General features: G+C 46.0%; 1 protein-coding gene across 1 annotated transcript in view; it reads left to right on the top strand.

Annotated features, from left to right (window-relative positions):
• The window catches only part of LOC148532528 (hemicentin-2-like), a 120,771-nt gene extending 110,853 nt beyond the window's left edge, over positions 1-9,918 (top strand). The window contains exons 20-24 of the mRNA XM_088467511.1: positions 2,470-2,751; positions 4,315-4,596; positions 7,082-7,207; positions 8,117-8,133; positions 9,506-9,918. Coding sequence (XP_088323637.1) covers positions 2,470-2,751; positions 4,315-4,596; positions 7,082-7,207; positions 8,117-8,133; positions 9,506-9,553 — 755 coding nt within the window. The 3' untranslated portion in view covers positions 9,554-9,918. The remainder of the gene's footprint in view (positions 1-2,469; positions 2,752-4,314; positions 4,597-7,081; positions 7,208-8,116; positions 8,134-9,505) is intronic.
• Positions 9,919-18,874: the final 8,956 nt, after the last annotated feature.

The following is an 18,874-nucleotide window of genomic DNA, read 5'->3' on the forward strand; positions in this document are numbered from 1 at the left end:
TGAGCCCCCATTAGCGTAGGTATTTTCACACTAGTGAAAAGTGTGGTGATGGCTGTGGTTAGTCAGGGCTATATAAGGCCTAATACTAGATTTACAAAAGCGACCGCTTCTCGGCGGGTTGGGGCTGAACAATATACAGCTGCACTAGCAATCAGTGTAAAACACGCAGCGCCATTTTCAGCAGCTGCCCGCTGAGAAGCAGCGACGGCCTGGTAAATGTATTTCCTAGCTGGGTGTAAGCTCGCCGGCCAGCTCCTGTCTACACCATAGTTCCCGACATTCCTGGGCAGCTTTCCGGGAGCAGCAGGAGGGGGACCTGCTGCGCTCCTCTTTGGGGGGCGGGGCCAGTGGATAGACGGCAATAGGCCCCACCCCCTTTACAGAAAACTCCAGCGATTCGCGGTCTGTGAGGAGGGGGCGGGGCTAAATGACATGATTTGCGCTGTTTAGCCCCCTCCCTTCCCTATGGACCCGAAAATTCCAGGTAAAATCTCCCCATCCTACTAGGAAGTGGGCGGGAGATATGCCTACTCTTCTGGTTACCCAAAAAATCATGAGCCTCCCGTGATGGTCTACACGTTACCCTCTGTATTTTGCAGGTGAGTATCTTAGCTGCAATTTAATGCCGTGTGAAGAATTTATGCTAGTGCTACAACCCCACCTCTCAGTCCTTCAGTGTCCAATACCAGGAGTACCTGGGTGCACAGAATGGGTAACAGTAATCACAAGGGGGAATTGGGGAGAAAAACCGAAGCACAGGTCAGTCAAAACAAATAACACAAAAAATATTATATAAAAAAATTCAGGATGTAGCCCACTAATTAAAGTAAATTCTACTGAGACATTGTCTCACCAGGAATCACATTTGTGGGGGTGCACCCCTGAGACTCTGGGGACTATTCATCATACCTTAAAATTCTCTGGAGGTAATTAGGTTTAGAGCTGGCATGGAGTTCTACCTAATTTCCGCAGGAATTCATCATTCCTCCTCCCCATCAGTATCTATTTAGAAAAGCTGTCAATTTGCGATGACAGCTTTTCAGGACATAGATTTCCCTGCCTGCGCTAACTTACAGCAGCTGTAATCAGTGCTGTGCATGCGCGGTTACATCCGTAAAGCCAGCACATGCACAGCACTGACTAATTATATATATATATATAATAAGCATCTAATGGTGCGCCAAGCGGTATATTAGCATCTAATGGTGCGCCAGGCGGTATATTAGCATCTAATGGTGCGCCAGGCGGTATATTAGCATCTAATGGTGCGCCAGGCGGTATTTACTATCTAATGATGCTCCAAGCGGTATATTACCATATAATGATGCGCCAAGGGGTATATTACCATCTAATGATGCGCCAAGCGGTATATTACCATATAATGATGCGCCAAGGGGTATATTACCATCTAATGGTGCGCCAGGCGGTATATTAGCATCTAATGGTGCGCCAGGCGGTATTTACCATCTAATGATGCTCCAAGCGGTATATTACCATATAATGGTGCGCCAAGGGGTATATTACCATCTAATGATGCGCCAAGCGGTATATTAGCATCTAATGATGCGCCAAGGGGTATATTACCATCTAATGATGCGCCAAGCGGTATATTACCATATAATGATGCGCCAAGCGGTATATTACCATATAAATATGCGCCAAGCGGTATATTACAATCTAATGGTGCGCCAAGCGGTATATTACCATCTAATGGTGCGCCAAGCGGTATATTACCATCTAATGATGCACCAAGCGGTATATTACCATCTAATGATGCACCAAGCGGTATATTACCATATAATGATGCTCCAAGCGGTATATTACCATATAATGATGCTCCAAGCTGTATATTACCATATAATGATGCGCCAAGCGGTATATTACCATCTAATGGTGCGCCAAGCGGTATATTACCATCTAATGATGCGCCAAGCGGTATATTACCATCTAATGATGCTCCAAGCGGTATATTACCATATAATGATGCGCCAAGCGGTATATTACCATCTAATGATGCACCAAGCGGTATATTACCATCTAATGATGCACCAAGCGGTATATTACCATATAATGATGCTCCAAGCGGTATATTACCATATAATGATGCTCCAAGCTGTATATTACCATATAATGATGCGCCAAGCGGTATATTACCATCTAATGGTGCGCCAAGCGGTATATTACCATCTAATGGTGCGCCAAGCAGTATATAACCATCTAATGATGCGCCAAGCGGTATATTACCATCTAATGATGCGCCAAGCGGTATATTAACATCTAATGATGCGCCAAGCGATATATTAGCATCTAATGAAGCAGCTAGTCGATGCCCCTGTGAATGACATATTGGTATTGGCATTATAAATCACAGATGTAACCGTGTCAGACCTGCATCTATGTGTAGCACTTGCTGGCTGTAAATGACCCACACGTCACACCGTACTCTATTATTTGTATTATATGTTTCAGCTCTTTTTCATGCTCCACGAATAATAAATAAACGGTCACCAGTAATAGAGGGCGATGAGATGACGCTGACCTGTGACGTAACACGTAACCCATCCAGGGCTGCTACAGAACTACAGTTTGCTTTCTACAGATCTGGACAGGATGAGCAAGAATTCAGTGTATTTGATACATACAGAGTTTGGTCAGCTCAGCTGGTGCATTCTGGGTATTACACCTGTGAGGTGAGAACACCCAGCGGCCGTGTGAGGAAGGGGAGTAACGTGTTACCTGTACAGATACAAGGTGAGTGTGGGACACTGAGATCATATGTCTGTACATCTCCCAGCATTACAGAAGGTAAAATAAGGACAGCGCCTGACCACGCCCCAATCCATGCATAATTACACCCAGCCACGCCCATTATATAGTAATCCCCAGCACCAGTTGGATATGCAAATCAGGACTGTCCCATCATAATCAGGAGTCAGGACTACAGAAGGGGTATGTGCTTCATTTTCTGCAGATATTTAAAGATGTCAATTGTTTTAGATGTTCTCGCCATTCCTCCCTGTTACATAGATCATATTATGCCCAATTTAGTCATTTAAAAATAAAAGTAAATTGACAGACGGTGCTTATTGTGGATGTTTGTGTAACTGGCATAGCTGAGGTTTTATTCTTCTATAAGTCACCTGGGGTACGGGTTCTCTACTGCAGGGGTCAGGGAACTTTATTACCTTTTACCCCAAAATATATTTAGATACGCCGACGTTACCCCCCTTGATTTGAAAGGAAGGAAATCATATAGTGGTGCCCCCATAGTTATGCCCCCGAAGTAGTACCCCCATAGTTATGCCCCTGTAGTAGTGCCCCATATAATGCCCCTGCAGTAGTGCCCCCATAGTTATGCCCCTGCAGTAGTGCCCCTGTAGTGCCGCTTGTAAAAAAAAAAAAGAAAAAAAGAAAAAAAACACTTACCGTAACACCCGCTCCTGCATCTGCCGCCGTCCTGTCCGCCCGGCTGCTCCTTGGAACCTATGGGAGAGACGTCATGACGCCTCTCCCATAGTGCGCATGGGGAGAGCCGGAAGCTGGAGTTCAAAAGAGAACTCCAGCCTCCGGCTAACGCGGCGCTGCAGGGAAGGAGCCGGGCGCCCGCTGGTAATAACATCTCAGCGGGCGTCCGGCTTAGAGCCTCCCTGCGGCACAGCCGGGCATGCATATGTATCATTCTATATTATACTATATGATTCATATGCATGCCTGGCTGTCCGTCCATTACCCCCAGGAATTTCATTTTTACCCCATGTGGGGTAATTTACCCCTGTTCCTCCTGTCTGTTTTCTGATTTTTTTCCTTTACCCCTGACTTTGCCTTATAACCGGCTGCACCATTATTTTGGGGCTGATGTGATAGGTTGTGAGCTGCAGACCAAGCTTGTTTTGCCTTTAAAATGATTGTCGCTTTAAAACTACGGTACTGCTCGCAGGAGTTCCCAACCTATTACATAAGGCCCGTTTCCTGTGACCCCCGACTTCGCTCTATTGCCCCCTGGACTGATTGCTAGCATATCTGAAACTTTAAACGCTTACTCGTTTACGCTCTGCATCAGACTGAGGACTATTAGAGACTTCTGGTTTGCCTACTTCTACATGCTGTGCAATCTCCACGAGTAACCCCTGCACACTGCTGGCCAAACACCGGTACTGCACCCTGCATCTAATAGATGTGTTGCATTTACACTGTGGCTCTCAAGTAGGCGCTATTCTCTACTGACAAAAAGAGCGCAAAGTACAGCACGAGATCTGCATCTTTGTGTAGCATTTATATCATCACCATCTGCACATTTTTATCATCTCTTTTCAGTTATATTTGATGATCCACAAATATTAAATAGCCGATCACCCGTAACAGAGGGCGAGGAGATGATCCTGACCTGTCACATAAGACGTTACTGTGTCAGATCTTCTACAGAACCGGAATTTGCTTTCTACAGAGATGGGTGGGGTGTGCAGAACTTCAGCGCATCCGATACATACAGCGTTCCGTCAGCGCAGCCGGAGCATGCTGGGAATTATACCTGTGAGGTGATGACTCCCAGCGGCCGTGTGTGGAAGGAGAGTGACGCGTTATCTATACAGATAGAAGGTGAGTGTGGAATACGGAAATGATGGGCTTAATTCATTTAGCTGCAGGTTCCAGGCCCTGTGCTCTCAGGTTACCAGTTAGCACAGTGGTTCCCAAACTGTGTGCCGCGGCGCCCTGGGGTGCCTCGGGACACTAGCAGGGGTGCCTCAGGTTGGTGGTCCAGCACCAAATCAAATTCTTTATGGTCCATGTAATGTAAATATGTGCACAAAAATCAGCACAAACCTGTCCACTACTATATAACCAAATCTAAGGATGACGGGAGCACAATTTACTTCTCTTCACTACTTTTGTTCTGCATTTCTCAATAACAAACGTTTGGCCTAGGGGTGCCGTGATCACAATGCTGATACTCTAGGGCGCTGTGATTCAAAAAAGTTTGGGAACCACTGAGTTAGCGCATTTCCCCAAATATTTTCATGAAGTGCTCTCCAGCTTCCCTTGCACTGTAATTGGAAGCACTATGTATTTATATTTTGTTACCATTGCTGCAGAGTAACAAAACAAAGACTCTTTTTGGGGGCACACTTTTAGATAAATGTGTGTTCTAAAATATAAAACTTTTCAATAATTCATTAATTATATTTCTATAAACCCTGACAGTAATCGAGTGGGGCGGAATTCAATTGATTACGCGGTCCGGATCTCCCGTCTAAAGTGACAAGAGATCGCGGGCCGCTATTCAATTGCTGCCGTTTTTCTCGCTGATCGCGCCCATAGAGGTCAGGTTTAGCCGCATAAAGCAGCTAAACCCGACCAAAGTGCTGGGCCCGACCGCAAAAAGTGATGTTTGGGCGCCCAAACAGGTCACTTTTCGCACATTTCAGCGCTCATCCCCCTGGGTCTGCGAGCTGATATGTAGCGCTGGCAGCTGATCGTGCTTGACAAGAGCAAGAATTGAATAGCTCCGTCAGGCGCGATAGGGGCTGGAAACAATTGAATTCCGCCCTGAATGTATAAAGATGGAAAGGAGTGTAGGTGATCACACAGTATAAATAGCTAATTCTGTACTCCTTCCAACCATGATCTGAACGGCCAAGGTGAAAATATAGGTGACCCAAAGCATCGCTGAGTGACCGAAGTGCCCACAGAACAAGCAGTTATTCCCAGGACATAAAGTCTATACTCTTTGCATTAGAAGACCGGGTCCTGTCTGCTATATAGCATCTGACAATTGTTTCCACAACTTCCGTGCCATAACATCTAGTGGGAGCATGTAAAACATTATAACCCAGCAAATTCACCAAATCCATAGAGAAAAGCAAAAATGCAGTGACCTGAAACATTGGTCCACCATCGATGGTATGGACGCCTTATCCCAATGTCATGGAGTATTGGAATCCCAAAATAATCTACCACATGAATAAGAAGGAAACGACCCGAGTGTCTGTTGAGATCATGTGTTAATATAATAATTGCACAGTAACCTAAAACATTGGTACATTATTAGTTATACCATCGATAGTCTCGACTCTTTATTCCATTTGCTAGGAAATATGATCTCACAGGGCAAAACCACAACACATCATCGACATTGATCATAATCATTTACAATTGACTTTTAGTAAATATACCTCTTGGTCTCCGCATAATAAATGTATCATCATAAAGTATATTAGCTCTTTACATCATTTTTCGCTCCCATATACTCCTTACCTCACTATGGGGGGCTATTCAATACACAGCGCTGTTTGGGAGCGCTAAGGATTTCTTCTCGCACCCCCCTGGGGATGCGAAGAGAAATCTGACCAAAGTGCCGGATGCGCGGCTGTTTTTCTACATAACGCGGCGCTAACAGCCGCACGCCTGGCACTTTGGTCAGAGAAATCCGGTTACCGTGCCTTATGACGATGACCGCGATAACCGGCATTCACCGACCACACAGCGCACTGAATGGAATTGCCCCCTATGTGGTCTATGTATTAAGCCTTAGAGACAGATAAAGTGAATGAAGACAAAGTACCAACCAATCAGCTCCTGTCAGTATACAGGCCGAGTTTGAAAAATTACAGTTGGGAGGTGATTGGTTGGTACTCTGGCCTTTGTTTATCAATGGGGGAGATGTATGAACCGCCAAAGCGGTATCAGCGCATGTTATGTCCGCGGATACCGCTTCTCCCCGATGTATGATCGAGGGGTTTGGCGGTAAATTACAGGGGTGCTATGCGTCCGTCATTACCAGCATTGCTATCTACAAGATATCAGCGCCAATAGCCTGGGCCATGTATGAACAGTCAGATCGCCTGACCGTTCTGCCCACTGTAACTGTTGCCATTAACAGCTACAGCCTGGCGATGCCCTATCCCCACAGCAGGGATAGCGCTGTCCCTGCTGCGGTGGCTACCGGCTGCGATACCCCGTGCATGCTCAGTGGAGCCGGCCACTTTATCTATCTTTAAGGTTTAGTACATAGACCCTGTAGAACAACATGCACAGCATAGAAGCTAGATACAACTGTACTAACTTGTGTGTTGCTCTCCTGTAGAGAAAGGACCCCCGCTGCCTATACTACTTGGGGCCATATACGGATCTCTAGCTGTCATAGCCCTGATCTGTGTCCTCCTCGCCTGGAAATGTAGAACTAAAAGGGCTGCAAGAAACACAACAGCAGGTAACTATGGATTTCCTACATCTGCCTGACTATCAGATAAACACCCAATCCTGGAGATGTAGACAGGAAAGGGCCCGCCCCCGAGGATGCAGGAGAGGAACAAGCCAGATTACCCACTACTATGTTTGACAATATATGTATTGACTCCTATTTAATAATTGTGACTTTCACTGCTCTGATGAATAACGTTTCTAACAATATTATTATTATTATCTATCTACGAGCACATGTGAATTATTTTCATTCAGAGTTGGGCACAGTGGGGTGCGATAAAATGGCCAACTGTGGAGAGAAGGGGAGAGGTGATCAGGGAGTGGCACTGATCGATCAAGGCCGGAAAATAGCCCCGAAGCCGCAGCATAATCTATTTACACTTCACGTCAATGACACAATGAAAATCATTTTATCAGTACTATAAAGGCAGATGTGTTTTCTACCCCCACTTTACATCATGCATTTCCCAGTCTGGGTAATAAATTATATATAATTGCTAATAAATCACCAGTGCAGGAAATTATTACATATTTGAATGTCATATTATTATTGGTCAGGTTGGGTAAACAAGCAGTAGACTAATAGATGAATAAAGCACTTATTGGCTGCTTTGTGGTAATGTCTCTGTGAGGACAGTTGTAGCCTGCATGTCTGACAGGTAACAGCGGAGGTCTGGGAGGGGGGGTAGTGCTGCATAGGGAGGGGAGATTGCCCAGATGCTGACAAATAATATAAAACAGAAGATTAGTGGTGTAGATTTATGAAATTATAATCTCATTAGAGGTGCTGAATATGCTGCTAAGGATACTGGTGTTGGGTTATACTATGGATACTTTTATGTAATATATTGTCAGTACATTTTATGTATTGGTTTGTGCTAATCCCAACATTTTATTTCTCTTTCCTGCTCACCAGCTTGTACCAGTAAAGATGTGAGTATACATTAGATTTGGGGTCTAGAGGCGCAGTACTTGGGGGAAAGCCATTGACTGAACAGTTCCAACACTGTTCCTCTGCCATGGGTACCCCGATGTAGGATTATTTGTGAGGCGGGTTGTCGGGGGGACACTCGGCTCTGTCTATGTACATGCGTGGCCTAACTGTACATATGTTCTGCCTTTAAGAGGCCATTTCAGACAAAATGTCCCTGACTATACTTTACGTATGTTATTTAGAGCTGCAGCCTTTTGTCATTAGTGATGGAGCGGTTTAAATGCAGCGTTATTCAGTATTCTGATCTTCATTAGAAATAACCGGGTGTCGATATTTAACGAGCGGTATTTGTAACTTACAGCGATGACTGTACCACAAGCACCGTTCCTCTCCCCCAGCACTGCCTGGATGAGAACACCGCTACTGGAGCCATCCTCCTGCCCACTCCTCCCTCACTATGGGGCCCATTTATCTAAGTGTATTTGAGGTAAAATCCCCCAAAACAGCCCTTTTCGAGGGTTTACCTCAAATACTAAGTGTCCCCCGTATGTATGAAGGAGGGACCACAGCAGCTATCTCCGATCTCTCCATTACCGCTGGCAGCCGCCTCCCCCATAGGTTTCTATGGGGCGAGTGATAAAAGCGATGCATTCCATATATTGGCCAACGCCATCTGAAGGTGGCATTAGCTGCTGTAGCCAATAGGCTACACCGCGCACTATTAGCTATGGCGGATGTGCACATGCAGTCCAAAGGAATGTGCATCACCCCCCACCCCCAGTGGCGATCAGGGGCGTTACTGGCATGCCCTGATCGCTTTGCAAAAGCGATCCTTGATAAATGAGCCCCTATAGCACTGCAGCCTCTGCGTAGCGGGAGGAGAGAGTTCGAAAACCAGACCTGCACTTTTTTTTATTTTTTTAACACTACCGCTTGCCGGCGAGCGCTGCATTGATGAATTCAAGTAAAATGAAATAAAAAAATAAAAAAAAAGCGGCGAGTGGTAACGTTACATAGCATTGCAGGAGAAACTCGTTTGTAAATGGAGCCCATTACTGGACCAGTAGGAATATAGTGGGGGTTATTGGTCCTGGTTGGTGCAGGAAAGCATCTTAGCCCTTTATAGTAAAGAGACATTTTCTATGACACCAAAACAACTTTCTATATATCTTTTGGTCTCTTACTGTTAAGTGTATCCCCGTGGTAAGAATAGGAATAATTGGTAAAAGCAGGTGGTACAGTAGTAATATAATATCCAGAGAAAGTAGTTGGTTGGGTTTAGTAATAACATACAGTGACTGTGAACCTCTAGAAATCTCTGTCTGGGGCTGTAAATTTGCATAAACCACATACAACTTTTTTGATCCTTAGGACAACTCCCCGGCCACACATGCTGAGGTGGAGCCAACAGAAACATAAAGGAGGACACAGGCAGCCAGTGAGCAGATGACAGTGAGGACCACCCGCCTCGTGCTCTCACACACTGACCGCTACCTGATGAATTATATATGTATTTCCCCTGTATGTACCCATCTGACAAAGAGCTTTCTCCATCATGTGCTGGGAATACACCGTCACCCATAACCAGGAGATACAGAAGGGGGAACGTGGAGAAGAGGCTCACATTACTATCCTGTCCTACATCACTTACAGCGGAGTGGACCCCATCTCCCTCCATATATAATATGCTACTACAATAAATATATCATAATTGTACATTTAAAAACAGTAAAAAACTTAAATCTAGCAGCAACTATATATTTTTTTTATAACAATGCTAAATACAAAATGGAAAAAAAAAAAAAAAAATCAATGTATGGATGTTACTATATATTGTATGGCACATTTATCTGTTATATATATATATATTGGAGCGTACATATTGTAGCACTTGCCACGGTTACAGGGCTGGCTGTTAGTCCTTCATGTATGGCTGCTCAGATCCCACCCGGCCATGTCATGACATCACTATGCAGCCACGTCATGACATCACTACACAATGACACAGCCGAACATGAAACTCCATTCGCTGAGCATAGTACCGTCCGTGAGGCGTAGCTGCCAGGCGGGTCTGCGGAAAGCCAGCCCGTTCGGCATTTGGCAGAAGTACCAGTTGGCCAGTCCAGCCCTGGTTGTCAGACACTACTTGTAACACAACCGCGAAAACATTGGCCTGGCATGTATAATTCTGAATCTGAATGTTTCATAGTAAGAGGCCTATGTATCAAGCGGTTTTTACATAAAATACAGAAACTGCAGTCTCTGCATAATGTTATGTATTGCTACTATGTACCAAAAGCACAAAAACGTCCGGCAAAGTGCTAATTAGAGCTGCAGACCGCAGTCCCCATTATTATTAGTGGGGACTACGATCTCAGCCCTATGTACCAAACTCCAAAAAGTGAAGCTTTTCAGAGATGAGCCTACGGGGGCTCCAGGGGCAGGAGAGAGAGACCTTCGGATCTCTGCCCGCGCAGCCCCACACCGGCTCCGGAAGCTGATGCTGTGCCCATGCGCAGTGTCTGCTTCCTCCGGGGAAGTCTCTCACTTCTGGGTAAGAAGTCTGTAATTAATTTGCCGGGGATATAACGCGCAGGGACAGCTGTTAGCGCAACTGCTGTCCCTGTGTGTTCCCCTTTGTACATAGCCAGGATCCTTCATTAGAATTTATATGGATACATAATAATCGCGGCTGGTCCACGACTACTAATCCTATAGCTCATGTGCAGCATAACTTCTGAGACTGCTGGTATTGTATGATAGAGTGTGACTGCATGTAGGCACCGTGATACATGAAAGATCCACTCATCAGTAACGTGATCAGCTACAGTCATCTGGTTTATCATCAAGTTCTATTTCTGCCAGTTCTTATTCTGTGCATTCTGCCGTTAGCATGCAAGGGGGAAACGTACAGCGCCTGTACAAGGGGTGACGCGGGAGCCACATCCAACATTCCACCTCCGGCTTTAACATATCAAACCAAAAATATGATACTCGGAAGTTGGTCACTTTGGATAACTTCCTCTAATTTCTTACGTTACCTCAAAAGGGTCTGTAAAGGAACCACAGGAAAAAAATAAAATGGCAAATTGCTCAACCAACTTATAATAACTAGTATAATGCACAAATAAAGTGGTGGTGAGGGGCAGGGCCGTAGCTAGGGTATTGCGGCCGATGCTATCGCACAGGGCACCACAGGTCAGGGGGCGCTGTTTGGGCCTGTCATATTTCTGTTTATTATCATTCTTGCTTGTAGCTTCCTCTTATTTCATCCCCAGCATCTCCTGGCCTCCCCTATCTCTTCCCTGGCCCTTCCCCATCAGGTGCACTATATTATGTCCCTATTTATCCCCAGTCTCTCCTGGCCTCCCCTATCTCTTCCCTGGCCCTTCCCCATCAGGTGCACTATATTATGTCCCTATTTATCCCCGGCATCTCCCGGCCTCCCCTATCTCTTCCCTGGCCCTTCCCCATCAGGTGCACTATATTATGTCCCTATTTATCCCCGGCATCTCCCGGCCTCCCCTATCTCTTCCCTGGCCCTTCCCCATCAGGTGCACTATATTATGTCCCTATTTATCCCCGGCATCTCCTGGCCTCCCCTATCTCTTCCCTTGCCCTTCCCCATCAGGTGCACTATATTATGTCCCTATTTATCCCCAGCATCTCCTGGCCTCCCCTATCTCTTCCCTGGCCCTTCCCCATCAGGTGCGCTATATTATGTCCCTATTTATCCCCGGCATCTCTAGGCCTCCCCTATCTCTTCCCTGGCCCTTCCCCATGTGCACTATATTATGTCCCTATTTATCCCCAGCATCTTCTGGCCTCCCCTATCTCTTCCCTGGCCCTTCCCCATCAGGTGCTCTATATTATGTCCCTATTTATCCCCAGCATCTCCCGGCCTCCCCTATCTCTTCCCTGGCCCTTCCCCATCAGGTGCGCTATATTACGTCCCTATTTATCCCCGGCATCTCCTGGCCTCCCCAATCTCTTCCCTGGCCCTTCCCCATCAGGTGCGCTATATTACGTCCCTATTTATCCCCGGCATCTCCTGGCCTCCCCAATCTCTTCCCTGGCCCTTCCCCATCAGGTGCGCTATATTACGTGTCTATTTATCCCCAGCATCTCCTGGCCTCCCCTATCTCTTCCCTGGCCCTTCCCCATCAGGTGCGCTATATTATGTCCCTATTTATCCCCAGCATCTCCTGGCCTCCCCTATCTCTTCCCTGGCCCTTCCCCATCAGGTGCACTATATTATGTCCCTATTTATCCCCAGCATCTCCTGGCCTCCCCTATCTCTTCCCTGGCCCTTGCCCATCAGGTGCACTATATTATGTCCCTATTTATCCCCAGCATCTCCTGGCCTCCCCTATCTCTTCCCTGGCCCTTCCCCATCAGGTGCACTATATTATGTCCCTATTTATCCCCAGCATCTCCTGGCCTCCCCTATCTCTTCCCTGGCCGTTCCCCATGAGGCCATTCCCCTTTTTTGGATGCATTATGTCCCTTTGAAAAATGAGTGGAGCGCCAATGCTCTTTCTGGCACAGGGCACCAAAAAGTCTAGTTACGCCTCTGGTGAGGGGGCTCTCTCATTAAACCGTGCTTCCTGCTGCAAATACACTTGCTTATTCAGTGGGGTAGGGGGAGGATTTACATGTCTGAAAGGCTTCTGTGAGAGCCAATTGTGGTGATCTAAATAATGTCATGAATTTCTTCCTAATATTAGCCACGTAGGAAATAATGTCTCCTCTAACTACCGCCTTCGAGGTTTGCCAAAATAGCAATGGATCATTTTGTTCACAGGCTAAATGATCATGTTTATATGTCTGCCACAAAGTCTCTACTCGGCTGCAGAATGTAAGGGATGAGGTGAGATGTGTAGGGAACATCCAGTGTCTGCAAGGGCCTTTATCAACGGTCATGGCCAGGTTACTCCAGACTAAAGCATGGTCCCATATGTGAATCGCTTCAATTTCACCATCAATAACCCTTAAATAGAGAGGGTCAGTTAGCAAAGTATAATCTAGTCTAGAGAGAGTCCTATGAGGTGCCGATAAACAGGAGTATTCCCGATTTATTGTATGTTTATCCCTACAGGCATCATGTACAAAAACCATGTATCAGAACCAACTATTAAATCAATTTTGCATTGAAACAAAATTGCCTGATTCATACGCTCAGGATTAGTTGTTGGTGCTTCTCTAGGTTATCAACAATATGCACACAGATCAAGTAAATACTCTCAAAGTACCTAAAAGAGAATCCGTAGGGGTATCAAAATAGGAAGAACCCTTTGTGGGGGCACAATTTAGAGATTGTATATAGTACATGGTTTGAATAAATGAAAACATAACTTGTACTAATATTCACAAAATAAAACCATGAAGTACAAAGCAAATAGAGGAGCTTTGTGGGAATAATCCTAAACAAAAAGACTCACCCTTATAATCTCACCTTCTAGGGGTAAGAAATAATGTCCCTTTATACAAATGGGAAGACATCAACATTTTTTAGAAATAGTGGTTGATGTGCAATTTAGGCTGTTACTATACAAGTGCCCAATGGTGGTGAAAACCTAAACAGCAATCGTTCAGGAGTTGTGATATCCCTGGGATTAGCTGTAAAGGTTAATGAGTGGCAGTTGGTTGTTACAATGTCACACAGTAGGATACTTTGGAGTATATCTAATATAATAGTGGAGGGTGATACAGTATCCTCTCAAAAATAGTGTTTATACAATATATTCACAGTGTGTCTCAACAGGTATCAGTTATTGTGTTTTCAGTAAAGAGAATACGATAGTATAGTACACACAGTGTAGCAATTCAAGAGCAGTAATCACATAATATATGAAATATTATACATTGCTACACAAAAGGTGTCAACTCATAGTAGTGCAAGTAAGCAGTGATAAACCAATGATCAATCATTTAGCATGCATTAATTAATGGTCAGGTCTCACCCTCTGCTCTGGTCTTCTCGGGTGATCGATAATTATCATACATAACCAAAAAACACTGAATAAATACCAGGGAACCCATTCATCAATGATCGCCTCTGCAACGCAATCAGGGCATGCCAGTAACGCCCCTGATCACATTGCAAAGAGCGATCCTATCGGCCGGATGTATCATCTGGGACATGCAGGGCCACTGGCTCCGAAAGGATGCCATCACTGCGATGTCTCCAGAGAGCGGCTGGCCAGTGCAGGGAGCGCTGTGCATGCGTAGGCCCATGGACTGCACATGCACATCCGCAATAGCCTGGGAGGGTTCCGGCGGATCCCTCCGCCGACTAATTAGTGCGCGGTGTAGCCCATAGGCTACAGCGGCTAACGCCACCTTCAGATGGAATTAGCCAATATCTGGAATGCATAGCATTCCGGATATTGGTAAATTTGTCAGCATTGCTTCCCCCATAGAAACCTATATGGGGGAGGTGAGGGAGGGGTGATCCCTCCTTCAAACATACGGGGGATACTTCGTATTTGAGGTAAACCCCTGAAAACTTGTGTTTTCGGGGATTATATCTCAAATACACTCAGATAAATGGGCCCCCAGGTCACTTAGTACAGCTAAATAGTCGGTCACAAATAGCTGTACTCCAATCTAGTCGTTAATCCAAAGATTGTCAGTAGTACATGTTAGTAGTAGATGTTAGTAGTAGATGTTACACAAGACGGAGGGACATTAGATTGTCAGTAGCACATTAGACGTTACACAAGACAGAGGGACATTAGATTGTCAGTAGTACATTAGACGTTACACAAGACAGAGGGACATTAGACTGTCAGTAGTACATTAGACGTTACACAAGACAGAGGGACATTAGACTGTCAGTAGTACATTAGACGTTACACAAGACAGAGGGACATTAGATTGTCAGTAGTACATTAGACGTTACACAAGACAGAGGGACATTAGATTGTCAGTAGTACATTAGACGTTACACAAGACAGAGGGACATTAGACTGTCAGTAGTACATTAGACGTTACACAAGACAGAGGGACATTAGACTGTCAGTAGTACATTAGACGTTACACAAGACAGAGGGACATTAGATTGTCAGTAGTACATTAGACGTTACACAAGACAGAGGGACATTAGATTGTCAGTAGTACATTAGACGTTACACAAGACAGAGGGACATTAGATTGTCAGTAGTACATTAGACGTTACACAAGACAGAGGGACATTAGATTGTCAGTAGTACATTAGACGTTACACAAGACAGAGGGACATTAGATTGTCAGTAGTACATTAGACGTTACACAAGACAGAGGGACATTAGATTGTCAGTAGTACATTAGACGTTACACAAGACAGAGGGACATTAGATTGTCAGTAGTCGGCATTAATGTAAGACTATAAAGTGTAATTGCACCATACGCCGTCTCAGTGTGTGTCCATAGAGCAGGAGAAACGAGGATTAGATAACCGCGGCATCGGTCATATGTAATTCCTGTAATATATATGGTATGCTAAGTTTAGGAGGGTGGAACCCTTTGTTAGGGTTAGTGTGTCTATCCAATACCGAGGATCGTATCATATTGAAATCTCTGTAAAAAAATCAAATTAGCATCAGCAAAAAGGGTATAAATGTAACAGGGAAAGAGCAGAAAAAAATGGTTTATCATATTTGTTTAGTGCAAGTAATTTACATTACACAACACATAAGGACTATCGTGTATGGTGACTGAAGACTGTTAGTAGTGGAATGCGCTACTGCTCAGTCTCCAACAAAACGGTTCTACAAGTTAGGGCCGGCTCCAGGGCTTGGAGCTCCCTGTGCCTAAGTTGTGGAAGCTGCCTACAAATCGGGGCTGGCCTAATTACCATAAACCACGCCCCCTAAGTGACATTATTTGGGGGCGTGCCCATATGGCTGTGGGCGACCCCAGCAGTCGTTACTAGCTGGGCTTCCCCCAGCCCTCTCCCGGCACTAGCATCCATTCAGCTACTCTGTGGTCTGTCCAGGACAGAAGTATGGGAGACAATGGAGGCGTCTGCAATGAAGGGGCACCTCCTCCATCACCCACAATATATACACCCCACTTAGGGCTGTAAATATGGGAGATAAGGGGGCACTAAATGATAACTTTCATCCGGGTGTCTGGGATGAACTTACACCACTGGGTCCGTCACCGCCGTGGCAGTGGCCAACCTTCCGAATTGACCACCCACAGGACACTTCGGCCCATGGGTGGAACAGTGGGACAGTGCTGTCCCGCTGTCATCGGGATGTTGGGATGGGGTGCGCCCTCTATGGGGTGGCGCCCCTGTTCGAACACCCTAAGAGCCGGTACGTCCTCAAGGAATACTTCATTCCTTTACCAAGATGGTCACCGATAGTGTATTTGTACACGCATGGTGCCATCTTGCTACTGTGTATGAGAGACACGGTAGAGGATGAAGGTCCTGCTCTTAGCTCCGGAGACCTGTGACGTTAACAACTTCATATATTGTTCCAGAGCCCTGCACAGGGCCGAAAACGGGGCGTGGCACAATTACCATAGGTTATGCACCTGAATTACCTTAATTGGGGCATGCCCGTATGGCACGCCTCCCATTTAATGTCAGGCTGGGGGTGAGCCCAGCACTCCTTCAGTAGCTGGATTGCCCCCAGCCTTATCCCTGCACTGAATGGATGCAGCACGCATAGGCCGGCACTGCCGTGGTGGTGCCCAACCTCCCAACCACCGGCAGGACACTTTGGCCTGCGAGTGGAACGTCAGGGCAGTGCCCGAAAAACGGGACTGACCCACTTGAATTCAGGATGGTTTGGAGAAGTGCCCACTCTATGGGGTGCCGCCCCTGTTCGATAGCACTGGTGGAACATGCCTGGAGCCGGCCCTGCTGCACAGTTACCCATACTGAGAGGACAGTCATCGGCTGGTGGTCTGTCAGCAGGGGTGGGCAATAAGCAGCCGTCCAGATGCTGTGAGACTACACATTACAGCTATCAGGACACGCTGGGATGGGAGTACAACAACAGCTGCTCCACAAGGTCCTCTTACTGGCCACCACTGTGCTGCAGGCTCTGCTCCATGGAGAACTAGATATCTGTAAGAGGGAGTCCGGCTGTATAGCCACTACTACAAGATAAAGTACAGAGCCTGGTTACACTACCTGAGTGCCTATAATGTAATCACTGGTGTGTACAGTACTCTGCTCACCATGAAGGCTTCACACACATTCTCAACAACTACTCTGTGACATGATGTAACTTGGAGGAACTAGACGGTGGCATAATGTGCATTGCGGGTACTATACTGTGGCATAATGTGCATTGCGGGTACTACACTGTGGCATAATGTAAATTGGAGGAACTACAAGGTGGCATAATGTAAATTGGAGGAACTACAAGGTGGCATAATGTAAATTGGAGGAACTACAAGGTGGCATAATGTAAATTGGAGGCACTACAAGGTGGCATAAGGTGAACTGAGGGTACTACACTGTGGCATGATGTAAATTGGTGGAGCTACACGGTGGCATAATGTGTATTGGGGGTACTACACAGTGGTATGGTGTGTATTGTGGGTACTACACGGTGGTATAATGTGTATTGGGGGTACTACACTGTGGTATGATGTGTATTGGGGGTACTACACGGTGGTATAATGTGTATTGGGGGTACTATACTGTCGTATGATGTGTATTGGGGGTACTACACGGTGGCATAATGTGTATTGGGGTACTACACTGTGGCATGATGTAAATTGGAGGCACTACAAGGTGGCATAAGGTGAAGTGAGGCAGTATAATAGGTCACTGAGAATTGGGGCATATTTACCGACTTTGTAAAACTCCTTTCCAAGAGTAGTCTGGAGAGGAGGAGCTGTTGGCTGGTTTGTGGGGCGGGGCCAACCTGTAGACGTAGTTAGGCCCTCCCCTTTCCCGGAGAAGTCCTAGATATGTGGGTCTGCGAGGAGGAGGGGGCAGGGCTAGATGGTGTGATTTGCATCATTTAGCCCCACCCCCTCCTTACGGAAATGCAAATTCCCCATTAAATCTCCCCAGGTCCTGCCCGCTTCACTAGGAAGTTTGCAGGATGCGGGAGATCTGCCTACACTTCCGGGGGGCTACTCAAAAAAGCGGGAGCCTTCTGGGAGTGTAGGAAAGTATGATTGGGGGTATTACGATGTGGCTTAATGTGAACTGGGGACACTACAGTACAATGTGGCATAACATTTATCAACTACTATGGATAGATGGGTCTCTCTAAAGTAGGGGTGGGCATTAAGAGGCCCCCAGCTGTTGTAAAACTACACATCCCAGCATGCCCTTCACACAGTTTTGCTATTTGACCATGCTGAAAGTGCTGCAAGGCACGCTGGGATGTGTAGTTAAACAGCTGGAGGACCGCTTATGGTCCATCCCTGCTCTAAAGACTGGTGTTGAGGCCCCTACAAAATGTTGCTATAGGGCAGACAATCCTAGTTATACTGTACCTCTGCTATGTTCACTATAGCACCATTGTTCATGAATTGGTCCCACATACATAGATGTAAAGGTGCCCATACATCAGCGACGGATCGTCGCGATGCAGGGATGCGATTGGAAATTTTCAATTGCCCATCGGAAATTTTCGATCGCCCACCATCGATGTTCTATGATCTGTTGCTGGATCGCAGACATTTGACGTGTTAAATGTCCCCGATTGGACGCTTGCGATCATTTTTTGATTGCGATCGTCAAATCGACGAAATCCAACATGTTGGCTTTCTGCAATCCTG

Source organism: Taudactylus pleione, unplaced genomic scaffold (genome assembly GCF_031769625.1).
Source record: "Taudactylus pleione unplaced genomic scaffold, aTauple2 ptg000073l, whole genome shotgun sequence".
In the NCBI taxonomy this organism is placed as follows: domain Eukaryota; kingdom Metazoa; phylum Chordata; class Amphibia; order Anura; family Myobatrachidae; genus Taudactylus; species Taudactylus pleione.